A 16,024-nucleotide genomic window follows, 5' to 3' on the forward strand; every position below is an offset into this window, starting at 1 on the left:
CTGAGCAGGGCCTTGGACCCAATGGCCTTCTGGCCCTTTCCAGCACTACAATTTTATGACTCTATCACTGAGTCTATGATTCTGTGATTCTGTGATTCTGTAACTGCAGTGCAAAAGCTGCCCCAAGAGACTTGACTCTGATAAGGAGTTTTAGTTGCGGCAGGTTATATTTAGAAAAGTATTTTCAGTGCAAAATGTCAGCAAGCCTTCAGTTTGGGGTGAGTGACAGTGTGGAAAAACCATGTGTAAGGCAAATATGAATGATTATAAAAGTACCTACAGTTATATTACCCAAAGTGCTAAAATAACAGCAATTTTATGTAGCTAGGAGAGAGAGTCATAAACATAACTGGCAGTCTCTGATGTTATTTTGAATGATATCTGTTATTTAATAAAAGTTAGTTTTACAATTGTCTTAGTGTTAAACTTTTCTTACGGTCAATATAACATCGGTTCCTTTCTTTCCTGCTATTAGGCCATGCAACTGTTCTTTCTCTCTAAGTGGACTAATGACTGAATGGAAATAAAATTAATGACAAATTCAGAAACAATGCCGAATATGTGCTTTTGTTGATGTTCCTCCTCTTGGTCCCAAGGCGAATTCTGGCAAGCCACCATTCTATTGACCTGCCAGTGGTCCAGGATGACTAGGCAGTTCTGCATCGCTTTTTCCGGGAGCAGAGGTCAGCACCATCTTAAAGCATTCGTAGCTGCCTGGCAAAAGCTGTAGGTCGCTTGCGCACATATTCGCTGCAGAGGTGTATGATCGTCACTGTCATCCTACAGAGTCCGCATCCTTTGTTACATCTGGAATGCTCACGGAGGGTTGTCATCCCGGCAAGGTCTGGGAGGGCGACAGAAGACATCAGATGGAACGGACAGGGTGCCCACCCCAGGCAATCCCCCGCTCGTGCAGGCTCCTCGCAACCCACCTCACACTCAAAGGTGCAAGTGAACGGCTCTCCTAACTCGGCCATGTTCAACACTGCACCTTTTGCAGGGTGAACGGCGGAGCTTCTTCTATGGAAAGGGACACACACAGTCCGAGCGTCACCGCCGCATGGCTGGCTGCTCACCTCACAATTCATCTCGTTCTTCTTCACTGCAAATGCAGGCGCTTCTTTGGCTGTTCATGAAGGGGCGGCAGCCCAGAGTCCTGACTGTTTTGAAGACTGTGTCCGCTATTGATTCACAGGCTGCAGCAAAAGGGGGAAAGAAGCATGTCAGCAGCAGCAATCCCAGGTTTTTACTTATGGGGCTCGCTCCGCTTGTCTGTAGGCAGCTGTTCGCCCACAAGCTGCCTCTTGCTTGATCATGCCAAGAGGCAGTGCAGATCCAGGTTTCTGAGGGTCCTTGAGCAAGACTCTCTTAGTCATCCCTCTCCCCCTGTGGGCCTGCCTTCCCACTGCCTCCATCATCCATGCCTGCTGCTCTTCGTCCTACCCCATCACGGCCATTGCTGAGAGCCAGAGAGCACACCAGCAGCGGCATCTTTCCTCGGCACCATCCATGTCTAGGCCAGAGCAAGCCTCGGGCGAGTGAGTTGCTAGCAACAGTAAAGGTAGAGCAACTCCAGAGGGCTCTTGTGAAGGACACCCCTGCCGGGTGTCAGTCCTCGGGTGGGTGGCCAGACATGCCTGTCCCTTGCTGGGAAGTGCTACGCTCTGCGGGGACTTCCCCAGTCACCTGTTGCAAAAACTTCCAGGGATGCAAACAAAGACATACTGTGAGCATGGTAAGAGTAGTCGTGCTAGTTATTCTTTTTTATTTGTACCTGTATCAATGAGGGCAACACCAGTGATCTCCTCTAAGATACCCTTGGGCATTGCTGTTGCTGTTTCGGTTGTGCTTCTGAACAAAGCAGTTCATACTTTAACATACCTACTACATACTTTCATTTATTTGCTCATTATAATAGCCCTTCAGAGTAAAGGACGTCTAAACTGGCCAGAATTAAAAATCTTCCTGAGACTTAACCACATGTCGTCTGAAACCGTAGTGCCAGAGCTCTGCCTTCTGCCTCCTGCTTTTGGCATCCCGATCGTTAACAATATTGGCCTTGCTGGTTATATCCTGGAAAATAGCTGGCTAGGTCTCCATACTATTGCTTTCGGGATGCAAGGTGATGTGCACAGTTTGCTATAGGCGGGGGCCCCGTGGAAGCACATGCTCTCTCTTTGGTTCAGGTGGGCAGAATCAGGTTGAGGGGACCGCAGGTCTGCCAGTTTCTGGGGACCCCAGAAAGCATCAGCTGCACAGAGCAGCAATTGGCCTGAAACTGTCATCATTATGCCATCTTTCCCCCCATTTCCCTTGGATTGCATATTTTAAACTAAGTTAATATTGATTCTGTCCTCTTTCAGGACAAATGGACTTTTATATTTCAGTACATGCCTTTGTTTGTTTGTTTACTTAATTTATAAAACTGCATCCAATGGTCCCAAATGGAAAGCCCTCTCAAAACAATTTACAATTCAATATATGAACGCAAAAATTCAAACCATGCAATATAACACCTTACATAAAGACAACAACCATTTAAAACATTTTCAGACCAACAACTTGCTCAAAGGCAGAGTGGAATAGCCAGTATTTACATAATGTAGGTTTAATTTAATGTACTTCCAGCTTAGTGTACACGGAATGGAACATGTATGAGGCCCTCGCTCTCTTTTAAGAGAGTCAACAGCTCACTTGAAGCAGACTATAGTTCTGCCGTTTCCATTGCAAGGCTGGGGGGAGGCCTGCCCTTTGGCCGCAGAACGCCAGACTAGACGGACCTTTGGTCTGGCCCAGCATGGCTGTTGCAGTCTTATGAATGAATCTGTTTCCTTCTAGGATTTCTACCCTCCCTTTCCATAAAATAATGTTACGTAAAAGTGTTTTTTCAGAGCAAGGGGTGCTCCCAAGGTACCTGTAGTCTCACAAAAGTGGCTGGACCAGCTACTGGCAACAGGATAGATCCTGTTTTCAGGAGAATCTCCCAGAATGCCAAGCGAAGGTTACGCAGTGTATAGGGATTAGAGGAGGAAGCAAGCAGTGAGATAGCTAAAGGAAAATTTTTCTGAGGTTTATATACTCACACACTCCAAAGGAGGAGGGGCTACCTAATGCTAGCAAGATGTTCTGCTTGGGTAGGGATCCTTTGCAAGAACCCCAAGCCTCGTATCATGGCCTTTTTTATCTGGATCCTGCCCTCAGCCTGATGTACGTCACCATTTCCTCCAACCCATTTCCCCAATTTAAAATCCGCTCCTTTCAAACTGCTTTTCCCCCTCGACATCTAGGTCAATTTCAGTCAGGTGGCCCCAGAAGAAGGACGTGGGTGGCTCGCTTTCCTCAGTATTGCGGCTCTGATCCTATTCTCTGCTGCCCCACAGCCACCACCGCGCAACTTTGGATTTCTGTTTAGGAATCTCCTTCATCTCATCTGCTGAAGCCCTAAATCAGGGATCCTCAAACTTTTTAAACAGGGGGCCAGTTCACTGTCCCTCAGACTGTTGGGGGGCCAGACTATAGTTTGAAAAAAATATGAATGAATTCCTACGCACACTGCACATTAAAATAATTAAAACTAGAATTAATTAAAATTAATTATTTTTAAAAAATAATTAAAAAATGTTTGCTCCCCTCGCTCGTGGGACATAGCTACAATGTCCGTGATCATGCTGGGGGGAAGATGGGTGCGATAGTGCAGGCCATCTCCCCCCGCCAGCACGACCGTGATCACATCATTTATTCCCTGGACAAGTGTGACCACGATCACGGCCATCTCCCCACTGAGTGTGCCTGCACCAGCTCAGAGCTTTTGGACTCGCTCGGAGATCATTTTCTCTGAGTGAGTCCAAAAGCTCTGAGGTGGGCTGGCTAGATGAGCATGGCAGGGTGTATCCAGCCCACGGGCTGTAGTTTGAGGACCCATGTCCTAAATGATGACAAGTTTGCACTAAGCCCCCAAGCCTTGGTAAAGAGGATGTGCTTTCTCCATGCTGCTTCCCCTTTGCTCCAAGTTGCTGCAAACATGCGAGAAGAATAGTTACTTCTTGTTGACCATATTTCTCAGTTCCTCACATTCTAGCCAAGGTTGACAACTGTAATAACTTTTATTAACTATTCGGACTAGTCCGGCAAAGGGTTTTGACAGCATAATGATCACATATATGCTACTATAAATTTGTACAGCAGTTCACGTAAGGGAGAGAGTACATTTTCTACAAGAGAAATACATAAAAGTACGCCAAGAATGCGGAGAGCCCTTCAAGAAAAGGCATGTAAACTCAAAGCCTCTGCTCAGAGAAATGACTTTGAAGAGCAGAGCCTGGAGGCACTTAAGTTTAAGGATACGAAAAAATGGCCCCAATTAAGTGAAGGGATTCATTCTTTTAGTTTTAAATCCATTTAAGTTATACTGAGGAAATCTAGAAAAACATAAAAGCTTTCAAAATGAGTTGTCTTCCCCCCCCCACCCCAATCCTACATTTATTATTATCAGGTCTCTGATTTGTTAACCTGATTGTGTAAATTTCAGAATCCAGCTCAGCATTAGAGTGACCTTTGCTCATTGTAGCTGGACTGCGATTTTGGCTGGTGGCTCTGTCAGGCCACCTAGCCAGTTGGGTTTTTTGACCTGTTAGAGGGAAGAAGAGTAAAGATGCAACATGACTCTAGCTTATTTGAGCTTCTTTACAGAGACCAGCACAAATGCCTCAGTAGTGTTACCTAATGGTCAAGCCATGTGGAGAGAGAAAATCCTTTCCTTGGGGACTAAGTTAGAAACCCCATCATATATTTCCCAACCAAATTAGAAGAAAAAGGTGTTATTGATGGAGAGTACATAAAAGTAAAGAAAACGTTTTTACCAAGAGGGAAGGGGAACACATGGGTACATAAAGAAGCAAATCTCAGCCATGAAACTCTGCAGTCTGCACAGACTTCAAACTTTCTCCCTCATGGCAGCCCCCAGGGAACGCGGTGTGAAGCACCACTCCCTGGATGGGCTGGGAGCCAGGGGCCCGGACAAGAGCCTGTGGCTGCCAAAGGCCCCTTGGCCAAAGGGATGGGAAACCTACATCCTTTTCTCAGGGCAACCCTAAATAGGAGAGGGAAGGAGGTCACATACTGGTAACTTACTTACCAAGCACATTGCACAGGCTCCTAGTTAGGGCTGACCACAAGTAGCAGGAAAGCTGCTAATTATGAGAAGGATTTGTGGCCCAATTTGAAGAAGTCAACCATTTGAAAGAAGGGTTGACAGAAGAGGCCAGGGGTGGGAAAAATGCCCCAAGCCACCCGTGTGGACTGGCTAGCAAGCACCTTCAGAGCCAACAATGAAGGCCTCTTGTTGGATGCTTTGGAGAAGGCATTTCCTGTTGAATTATCCCGCCTCACTCACAGACTATTATGAGGCTTCAGTCCTGCTCTTTGCTTTGCCACCCTTCAAAGTTCTCCTACCATTTCTATAACCCTTTTCTTGACTAAAAAAAGAAATGTTAAGGCAAGAGAGCTGAACAATGCCTTTGACTAGCCACAATTAGTGGCAGCTTTCTGTCTGATTTTCCATTCTGTGTTAACCTTGCTGGAAAAGTGGGAACCAAGTTTTTCCCATGCTCCTAAGATGTAGCAATGACAGCCATAGCAAGCCAGCTGCAGGCTGAGCCAGGCGAACAGAAAGCTTGCTGGAGGGGGAACGGTTTTGCAGTGCAAACCTTCCAAGAGGCATGTGATTAGGGAAAATTGTTGTAACCTGTACAGAGCAAGATGGAGCTCAGGTCTGACCTGGTATAAGGCACTTCTCGATGTGATCCTATGGGCTTCTGATATTGCCTGGGTACCCATCATGTTGGTCAGCATGGCGTATTTCTTTGGTTTCCAGCAGGATGTGTATGTTTATAAGCACTAAAGCTACTCTGTTCTATCATCCCTAATGAAACCAGTGATGAGAGGCACGGGGGCTGGGAATCTTCGGTGAGCTTGCTTCAGCGGCTCTGAAGTCTGAGCTTCCTCATTTATCTTAATTGTTACACTTGGAAAATAAATTAGCAGCCTCTTAGCCATCTAACTGCTGTAGGCTGAGCCTGATAGAGGTAAATGGTGTGTGGACTCTGGCTGAACAGTATTTTTCAAAGCAATATGTTATGCATTGCATGCCCTTTTTAACTTGTCCAGTTTTATCCCAGAATGGCTTAAACAAAAACAGAACCCCTTTATCTTGCTGGGTGGCATGCTTGGCTTGGCTTGGCTTGGCTTTTAAAAAGGTGGGCATCGCTTTCACTTCCCAACAGGGAGATCAGATGCAAACTTTCCACTTTTAATTCAGGAAGGTTTAGGAAGCCTGTGGCCTGCGAGGTGTTAGTCCAACATTTGCAGGAGGCAAGCTCGCCAAGCATACATTAAGAAACACTATGGATCTTTTATATATTAAAAAAAATCTCTCTCTTTTATATAAACAAATCTCTTTATCTTTACCAGGAACTGCCAATGAACAACTGCATGTTAAGAAAGGTATTCAAGCTACTTCCAGTTCCTAACTGCCCCCTCCTGCAGGTGCCATGAGAAAATGAGCACGATGTCAAATATATAATCGACATTGTCATTCTCTAATAATCCATGGTCTGAATATTTGGGTGCAGGGAGAAATCTGGTCTCAAAGGTCTCTTTTGAACTGATCCACAGGTGGGCTTGTCCTGGAACAGGCGTAGCAACCTTTTTAGGCTTGTGGACACATATGGCAATTTGAGATTCTTGGACACCATCACAAAATGACTCCCATGGAGGCGTGGCCAGTCACAGAGGACAAGTGACTTCCCAAAAGACTGAGTGCAAAACAGAGGTGGCATCTCAGCCCCAACACAGTAAACAGTGGAAACCTGTTTCATAGAAGCACCATCAGAAGTCCATGTCCTCAAAGGCAAACTGTTTTCCTCCTGTTCTGCTCTCTGCCAGCCAGTTCAATCTCCTTGCCTCTCTCACTCCGGATCACCAGCCACACGCGTGCATGCTCTCCTCTCACACATATACTAACACACACTCCAGAGGACCTAGAGCTGCTTGGGAAATGGTCCCTTTTTGAGCTACACATTTTTAAAGTCTGCCTGAACAGAAAACTCACTTTCCACCTTGGAAACAAAGCCAAGGCTACGTTTAAGGTCAGAGCAGATGGACTGCAAACACCAGCGGAACTTGGCATCGCAGCGGTATTTGTTGGCACCACACGTGTCGTAACATACATCCAGCTGGTTGCAGCACTTAGTCATGGCCGGGATACCCATATCCAGCTGTACAAGGAAAGAAAGAGGAGAAAGGATTCGAATACTGAACATTTTGCTCATAGCTTTATCACATTTCATGGTGAATGAATTAGCTGCGATGCTGCTGGTCCTTCCAGCACATTGCAGTGAGACTGAACATCAGGCAAGGCGGCTGACTGCCAGTGTTGGGACCCACAGTTTATCCTGCCCATGCTTTGAGCAGCCTAGGCAAGAGATTCCTCATGGCCAGCAGCCCCCTCTGTGACAGGTGACCCAAACGTGTCGACGAAGCAAGCCACTCCAGCTTTTGTAGGGCCTCACGCCAGGGCATCTGGGTGATGTACAAATACTTTCCTAATCAGTGTGAAAGTACCAGTGCAACTGAACAACACCACAAACACCATGCTTCACTCATTTTTGAGAAGCAAAGTGATCTAGCCAAGCATTCAATTTTGCATTTCGACTACCCGATTTAGGGTGCAATCTAGTGGAGCCATCTGCAACCCTGGGCACTCAGGGGATTATAAGCATCCTACGCAGAACGAGGGGAGTGCAGAAGTGAAAGCTGCTTCCAGCAGCAATTTGCAATTACAAGAGTGTTCTGTGGGAGCATGAAGTTATTGAGGCGTATAAACTGTTCATAAACCTTAAGCCGGCAAATGCAGAATATCTGCTCCAGCAAAGGCGTCGACTGGCATTAGGTCAAGTATCCACTTGCTCCAATCTGATCCGTGTCTGAGTGCCTCGCAGCTCCTGGCCACTCTGTGGTGACCTATTGCTTCTCAGGATTCACCTTACTGAGGGCAGTTTTGCCTTTTAGTAATTACAGGGAGGATTAGTGTTTTGCATCGTCAGTCTTTTTATGCAGTTCCATCCAGGTGATTCATTCATTTGTGGCAGCCTCACCATCAACAGGGGGCCAAATGCTACACTGACTTGCCAGTGAAACAGTAAATTATGTGGGCAGCAGTTGGGTGACACGTTATCCTTCCGCTCACCATCAGTAGCCAGCTGCCCCCCCCCCTTGGCATGCGCAGGCAGACAGCTTGTGCTTGATATCAATGACATGAGTGACTCTGCAGCAAACTTTGACCAATTTGGAGAAAAATTAACAAAAATAAACAAGCAATCACCCCCTTGCCAGCACAATCAAGGGTTCATTTCTCCCTGGATATTTTGGTTAATAAATTATTTTGTCAGAAAATTAGTTGTTAGTGGTACATACACTTTCGGGTACCTTGAGACCCAGGAAATAGGCACTGCAGCCGTTCGGTTCTGGAGACTTGTAATTCGGTCTAGGCATTGGTGCTTTCCCTTCAAGTCAAGAAAGGGGAACAAAATTATTGATAGTTCTACATGGCACTCTTGGAAAGAACAACCTCGCACAAAATCCTTTATGCTGTTGCTGAACAAGAGGCTTTGGGGTGCCAAAGAGCAAGGATTAAATTTGTTTTGTGCCCTTGGCAAGATAAAACTGAAGCCATATATACAGGCTCGCACCCTTTCCACCAGTGATGCCATATTGTGGAGGGTCTAGCAGCCAATTTGCTGGTGGGGTCCACACTCCACAGCTGCCACTGCAATTCCCGCCACCATGTTGCTGCGTTGCTGCTGGGGTGGCCCCGCGAGGGCCACCTTGTTCTATAGGCAAGTCACCGTCGGGACAAAAGGAGCAAAAGCTCTGCCATAATGTGGCTGCCAAAAGCCTGACACTGCCAGAGTAGCTTTAGACTTAAGATTGCGTTCCTGATCTGATCCGGAATCCACGTTGCAAATCTTGTTTCCCACTTATGCCGCAGAAATGCTATTATCTCTGTCCTAAAAGGTCTTCCCTTTAGCTATGCTATTCCTTTACCTGCCCTGAAGGTTCTTTCTGCTTCCTGTTACCTTAATCCCGTCCAACCAACCGTTTGGCTTTGTTCTCCTGTGCTTCTGGCACACTGTGTAGGTTCTCCCCCACTGGCTCCTCAGCCCCTCCTCCAAACTGTGTATGTCGTTGGGAAGTGGATGCCATTGTGCCATCAAGCGTTGGCAGTGTGGCAGCAGCAGCTGGGCGGGTGGAGCGGGGGCTGCAAAACAGGCTGGAGGGCCACATGTAGCTTCTGGCCACATGTTCTCCACCTGCTTCAGGCCATAGTGGATTATTCTTCACTGGAACCACAACCACCTTTTGCAAAAATGTGGAATTACAACCTGCCCAAATAGTCAATGTTGCCCTCCACCGGTTTTGGGTACATTGTTTCACATATGAAATTGAAATATCTATTTAGAAAATGACTTTTCCCCTTCCAAATTCAACTGTTTCAGATGCCAACTTTATTATTCCAGCTGTAGCAGGTGATCTTTTATAAGGTGTCAACAGTCAGCTATCAGGTGCATTTCATTTCATGCCTTGTCTAAGGCGCTGTCAAACATTCCATCCCCGGACTCAAATGCTATGCCTTTCCTGTTTCCTGGCCATATTTAACATTTCAGGTCATGCACATTGCAGATTCAAGGAGGGCAAAAAACCTGCTATGTGCACTGCATTTGTTTATCTACAGTGATAAAATGCAACACATTTACAGAAAGGGCACATAATATTTGACAGCCACGCCATTCCAAGAATGTTTATTTTTTTTGCTTGGCCTCTGCAATACAGCCAGGCTTTTGCAAAGGACCAAGTGAGAGGAGAAATACCAGCTGCAAATAGAAATAGGGTTTGTCATTGCCTGTTGATTCAAGATGGCATGGCAATTGCCTTCATGTCAGCAAAATATACTTTTATGAGCATTTGCACAACGTGAGAAAAGCAGCTGATATTATTTGTCCTGGAATGTGATGATCAGGTACTGAAATTACGATTTAGCATAGCACTACTGAAGTTACACTGTAGCTTTTTCTTCTTTAATTAAATCCCTTTACCACAGGTTTTGGGTGGTCTTTTGCAGTGCTTTTTTTGTAAAAAAAAAAAAAATGTGCCGGAACTCACGTCCCGCCGGCAGTAATGAGTGTGCAACCACACACACCAATCCCAAGCCGAGGGGCCCTCACTATCTCACTATCAGATAGCAGACACAAAAGCAGCCTGTAGGCACTATGTTAATGATGTTTGCTGCTGATTTGCTACGATTCAAAATCACTTCGTAAAATCCATTGGAAAAAAGGTGCTGGAATGCTGTTCCGGTGCATTCGATGACAAAAAAAAGCCCTGGTCTTTTGTAAAGGGAGATTTCAAAAACAGGTCAAGTGGAGGCTGGCAACAATGAGCAAAGGTTATTTTTTAATGAGAAGGGGGATAACCTTAGAGGACAGGCTATAGTACAAAGGTAGCCAATGCGGTGCCCCCAGAGACTTTAAGCTGCCGATATGCCCACCCTTCCCACTTCCTTTAAGTTAACAGACATTCGTGCCATCAGCTCAGATAGCTTCAAAGCAAAGGGAGGGCCTCTAGCCGCACCACTAGTATTTCACATGCGTTCTGGTGGCTCTGCTTTTCAAGGAGGAAATGTTCTTCTATGCAAGGAAGTGCCCCACTGCTCGAAAGTTCCTTAGCCTGATTTTTTGAGATTTTCACAGAGAATGAGTGGGGGATTCACCCTGTTGACCCGGGTCTCCTCATTCTCTGTCACATCTGCAGAAGGAGGAAGGCTGTGCTCTTGACAGGGCAAAGGTAGGGAGGTCCACTTCAACCAGCAAAGTTGATCCTACTTAAATGTGGATGCAGACCCTGGGGATCAGCTGTGCTAATGAGACTGGAGTTCCTGCCTAGAACCTCCCAAGGGTGGACATCCCACTGGGCCGATGCTTCTCCTCACCTACATAAGGAGTATGTCCTTCAGAATGTACTCTGCACAGGGAAACGTTGCATCCCACCTGCCTTGCTGCTGAGATTCCTCGGTGATGGAGCTTTGAGCGACACATTTGGACACTGACAGCTACCTGGGCCTCACCCAGCCTAAAAAGACCCTCAGCCTTGGCAGCTGGTAGGCTCATCTGGTGGCCCAGCAAGCCCTTTCCCTCCTACAAGCAGAGTGTGGTGGGTAGCCTCTTGGCAAACAGCTTGTCCGTATTGCCCCGCGAGGAAGGAAGAGGCTCTTATCGCTCCCTGACTTCCCTGGATTTTCCATCCAGTGCAGAGCTTGGGTAGGTTTCCTGGCCACCTGGCAAGATAAAGCAGCTGACCAGTCTGGCCTGTGGCTATAAGCACAGTGCAGTACACTGGCCTTGGGCAAATGTCAGTCTGTAGCAATCCTCTGTTTGCCCCTCTGAAAAAGGCAGAGAAGTGGCTGGAGATGCTGCAGTCCAGACAGCAAGAGAAACCTTCACTGTTCGAGCCTTCTGGGTGCCAAAGTGACTGTCGGTGTCCCAAGGCCATAAAAGGAGCAAGACGGCCTCACCTGCGACATAATAGGGTGAATTCTTCCCTCCTTTTGCTGGCATCAGAATCCCACCCCTTCATGGTGACCATTGGTGGAAGAGGCGCCGAGTGCCCCCCACATTACACAGCACTCAGTCCAGGTTTGACACTGACACTTGGCAAGATAAGACCAGATAAGAAGGGGGTAAACAAAAGCTCCTATGAACTCCTTCAGTGCCGATAGGCTAATGCAGGACATGAGGCATTGTAAAAGCAGACTTTAGTCTTTTCAGCAAAACCTGAGAGAGCAAACACAAGACATTTTTCCTCAAAAGGGATGCTGTGTTTCCCCTCCTTCCCTGCCCCAGAACAGAAAGCACCCCCACGTCTGATGATCCCCTGTCTAGCTATGAACACAATTGTGTATCACCCAAAAAGGGGGAAATGCATGGCTCAAAAAAGAGGGTGAAGCGTGATACCAATTTATGCCACATTTACGTGGGCTAATGCATATCCATAGGTACACATTTTGAAGTAATTATTAGAACTTAAATACAAAGACAATGCAATTCACCACAGAGAGGCTGTAACCGGATGACCTCAGTGCCTTGCTCATCCTGTTGCCCACCTGCTCTTGGCGGGCCCCTTCAAGGTCCCTCCTGCTCGCCCTCCTTGTGGTTCCACACTTGGCCTTGGGAGGTAATCAAATCATATGCCCTTAAATAGAGGACCCTCCTCTGAGGACTGTCCTCTGTAAAGCGGGATCCCTGCCCTTGCTAGCTGTGTGCATCAAACTCACTCATCAAGAAGATGAGCGCTGCCAGCTCTGGCTGCTTGTCATTTGGGGGGTGGGGGGAGTGAAATGCATGGGATTTGGTCCCTCTTTTCCTAAAGAAGGAATCAGGGTTGGCCTCCCCAGTCTCTTGATCCCTGGCATGTTCAAGGCTCCAGGTCTAGCAGCCCACGTGGCTTGCAGCAGAGAAGCACTGGACTGGTTGGTGCCAGTGGGTTCCAACCCGAAACCTGAATGTAAGTCAGGAGTGGGCAGCTTGTGGCCCTCCAGCTCCCCCCATGGCAGCCAGCATGGCCGATAGAGAAGGATGCTGAGAATGGCACAGATTGCCCCCTTTCCCAACCTGGTACCCTCCAGGTGTGTTAGCTATGCTGTCTTGAGATGAAGGAGGGATGAACTAATGGACCGGACTAGAGCAGTCAAGTTTGGATGTTGCAATCAATTCTTATTAATTGAATTATTATTATCACAGCCCACCTTTTCCTCTGAGGAGCACAAAGTGGAGACCTCCTCTCCACTGCATGGTAGGTTAGGCCGAGAGTCAGTGACTGGCCGGAAGTCACCCAGTGACCTTCATGGCCAAGTGAGGACCACAACTCAGGTCTCCCTAGTCCTGCACTCAGATCACCATGCGATGCTGACCTTGTCGGCTAGGCGCTTGCGATTTATAAGGGGCCAGGACTGGCTCAACCATAAAGGCAAACCCGGCAGCCGCTTGGATGCAGGACTGCCAACATCCCTGGGACATCTGCTTCAACAAGGTAACTGTCTTGGGCAGACAGCTGCCACCTGCCCTCTGCACTTTTGGGGGAGATGCTCGAATGCAGTGTAGTAGCTTGTCGGAAGGATGGGACCCTCTCTGTATTACACAAGTTTCCACACCACCACACCCATCTATTTGACTAAAGGAAAGGAAGGCTACCGAGGCGAAGACCTTTTTATTTAAGCGTCATTTTAATTGTTAACAGTATTTGCTTATTTATCTGGCCAGGGCGACTTCTTTTATATTGTTATTTATTTTATATTGTTATTTTTATATTGTTATTTTTGTATTTTATTTTATGTTGTGAGCCGCCCCGAGGCTTCGGCAAATAGGGCGGCATAGAAAAGTTTTACTAAATAAATAAATAAATAAATAATTTTGGAGTGCAACTACCACAATCCCTGGCTATTGGCCATGCTGCTGGGGCAGCAGCGTTGCATTTCAGAATATCTGGAGTGTGCCTGGTTTGTTTACTCCTGAACTAAAAGATCAGACTGACCCGCTATTCTTTTTGTGCTCAACAGATCAAAAGATTGTCTGTGCAAAGAGGGTGGATTGCAACAGGAATAGCCCATTTATCTGTTCTTGTAGGTGAAATGGGGATTAGAAACTATGATCATTTCAGAGCCTGAGGGGATTATGTGGCCCAGATGGACTAGTATGTATCACAATAGTGTATTAATTCAGTTAGTATACAAGCAAATCAAGGCAATATTTTGAATTTGCCACAGGGCAAAAAAAAAAAAAAAAAAAATCAAGGGTCCTTGGGGGGCTGCAGCCCCTGCCTCCCAGGAATAATGTCACAGCAAGGAATTGCTCAGCCTGGCCCTGTACCTTGGTCACAGGAGGAGCAATTGCAAGATCCGCCTGCTCTTCCCTGCCAGAAAGAACACCTGAAACAGGGAACTGGTACCTGAGCTGTGTTTCTTGCTTCTCTATGGTAATCCTTTCCCCTGTGCGACAAGTCTTTTAGATTGTCAACCTGAGGGCAGGGGCTGTCTTATTGGCAATTTCTGTAATCCCCTCTCCCCCCAGAAGCCTCTTTTGGGCTGAAAGGGAAAAATTCCTGTGGATTCGGGCCAACTCTGACTGTGAATGAAAGAAGAGGAGCTTACCGTATCTACATCGGTATTGACAGACTCCGTTCTTCCCTCCTAGCAGCTCCGAGACGAAGTCAAAATATGCGTTAACTGCTTCGAAGCTGTCTCGGACAGTCCCAAGCCCCCAGTCATAGAAAGAGCTTTCCTCTGGAAGTGCTGTCGGATGCACACTGTTCTCCTGTGCTGCCTCTTCGGCACCTTTCCCCACAGTCAGAGACAAGCACCAGATCAGTGTGCTGATGATTAACTTCATCCCAAAGTCAGACCCAACACAAACACCAGGAATGGAAAGTCAGTGTAAGGAGCTGCACGGGGAGAATGCAAGGGGGTAACAAGAAGTCAGCAGTTTTGAGTGCAGGACAGACGCCTCTCTTGAGATGGACTTTAAACACTGCTGTGGTAACAGGATGAGATCACCACAATCAGGGAGCACAAAGTTCAGATACTTCGGTTCAAGCATAACTCATGAACCATGGATGTTGCCCAATATTTAGGGCTCTTTTGTTTGCTCCTAGGGCCACCCAGCTCGGCTCAGGAGGTGACATAAATGGGAAGCTGGTGTGACAGAATTCCAAGGCTAACCAGGAAATCCTGAGATGCCCACGTTTTAGCTCTACTCCTCCCTGCCTGATCACAGATTCTCACTCCATCACTTCTGCAGAACTGAATGGAGCAGGGAAAAGCACCTCCAGTTTGGGAAAACCTCGAAGAGAGGAAACCATTTTCTTTCCTGCCTCAAGCCTTGATCTCCCAAAGATAACAGATTGCACCCCATGCCCACCCCCAAGTTAAGCTGGCCTAAGAAGCGAAGCCCAAAAGACATTCTTTCCCTCAGCTTCCCTCCACACACATTCTGCATGTTGGAAAGTCTTGTGTGCCACTCGGACCTCTGTTAATGCCTTCATCCGTTCCCCCTCCCACCATCAGGGAGGTCCCTTCGCCATGCTGCACAGCAGGGGAACCTGGTGGCCACGTGCGTCACTGAACTGTCAAGCCCTCCAGCTCCAGGAAGTGTCACACACAAGAAGGGACCAGAAGTGACAAAGGAGATACAGCTTTCCATACGAGTGCGTAGAAGCATAGAAACAGAGCGAGTCAGAAGGGGCCTCCCGGGCCATCTAGTCTGACCCCTGGCTCCAGCCGGCTCCTCTCACAACATGCCCACCATGTGGACATCCAGCCTATCTTTGAACACCCGCACCGATGGGGCCTCAACCACCTCTCGTGGAAGCCCATTCCACACGCTCGGGGTCCTGACTGTCAGGAAGTGCTTCCTGGCATCCAAATGGAACCTTGGTTCCTTGAACCTGGCTCCGTTGGAGCGCCTCCTGCCTTCCTCTGCAGGGGAGAACAGGTCTCTACCCACCTCCGTGTGACACCCTCTCACATACCTAATGTATGTTCCTGCATGTGCTGCTTTATTAAATCTAGGGTGGATTTTGAAACACTTGCTTTAATGCACATAGAAATAAAATGCACTGCACCATGGTGGGGAAGGAAACAACCAGGTGAGCCGTGTGCTTGCTACTCAGGCTGTTGTTCAGCTGCTAACAAGGGATGTGTGAGGAATCCGTTTGTGTGGAAAATCCACTGAATTCCCCAGTTTTGGCTTCCCAAACCGGGGAACTGTGCAGCAGCCCAGGGTCTGAGTTCCTGGTCAGAGCACTGGGGGTTCCTGGGGCGCTCATCAGGAATCGAGCCCCACATGCTGCAGAAGCAGGGCCACTCTTCCATGCTCACTGCTATGGCCAGCAGTGGCCAGCCTTCTTTCCCACTTGCTGC

At 47.5% G+C, this 16,024-nt stretch overlaps 1 protein-coding gene across 3 annotated transcripts; it reads right to left on the minus strand.

Annotated features, from left to right (window-relative positions):
• Positions 1–387: 387 nt before the first annotated feature.
• On the minus strand, positions 388–14,597 carry PLA2G12B (phospholipase A2 group XIIB). Of its 3 annotated transcripts, none has more exons than XM_044420542.1 (5): positions 14,258–14,597; positions 8,485–8,561; positions 7,109–7,274; positions 1,077–1,196; positions 388–844 (listed from the first exon to the last, which is right to left on the minus strand). In XM_044420542.1, exons 1-4 carry the CDS (start codon positions 14,493–14,495, stop codon positions 1,078–1,080), a joined length of 600 nt encoding a protein of 199 aa, XP_044276477.1. In that variant the 5' UTR covers positions 14,496–14,597; the 3' UTR covers positions 388–844; position 1,077. The 3 variants fall into 3 exon arrangements, with proteins under 3 accessions (XP_044276477.1, XP_044276476.1, XP_044276475.1); XM_044420541.1 differs by having other exon boundaries at positions 388–807; positions 8,473–8,561; XM_044420540.1 differs by having other exon boundaries at positions 8,473–8,561.
• Positions 14,598–16,024: the final 1,427 nt, after the last annotated feature.

The sequence above is a fragment of the Varanus komodoensis genome, unplaced genomic scaffold, assembly GCF_004798865.1.
Source record: "Varanus komodoensis strain SLA01 unplaced genomic scaffold, ASM479886v1 scaffold11, whole genome shotgun sequence".
Taxonomy (NCBI): Eukaryota; Metazoa; Chordata; class Lepidosauria; order Squamata; family Varanidae; genus Varanus; species Varanus komodoensis.

Excerpts from the sequence above, each read along its gene's own strand:
- PLA2G12B (XM_044420541.1), bottom strand. The coding sequence starts at position 14,495 with ATGAAGTTAATCATCAGCACACTGATCTGGTGCTTGTCTCTGACTGTG. Across the intron at positions 8,562-14,257 it reads TCAATACCGATGTAGATACG|GGAAAGCACCAATGCCTAGA; the intron begins GTAAGCTCCTCT and ends CTTGACTTGAAG. Across the intron at positions 7,275-8,472 it reads GTCTCAAGGTACCCGAAAGT|CTGGATATGGGTATCCCGGC; the intron begins GTATGTACCACT and ends TTCCTTGTACAG.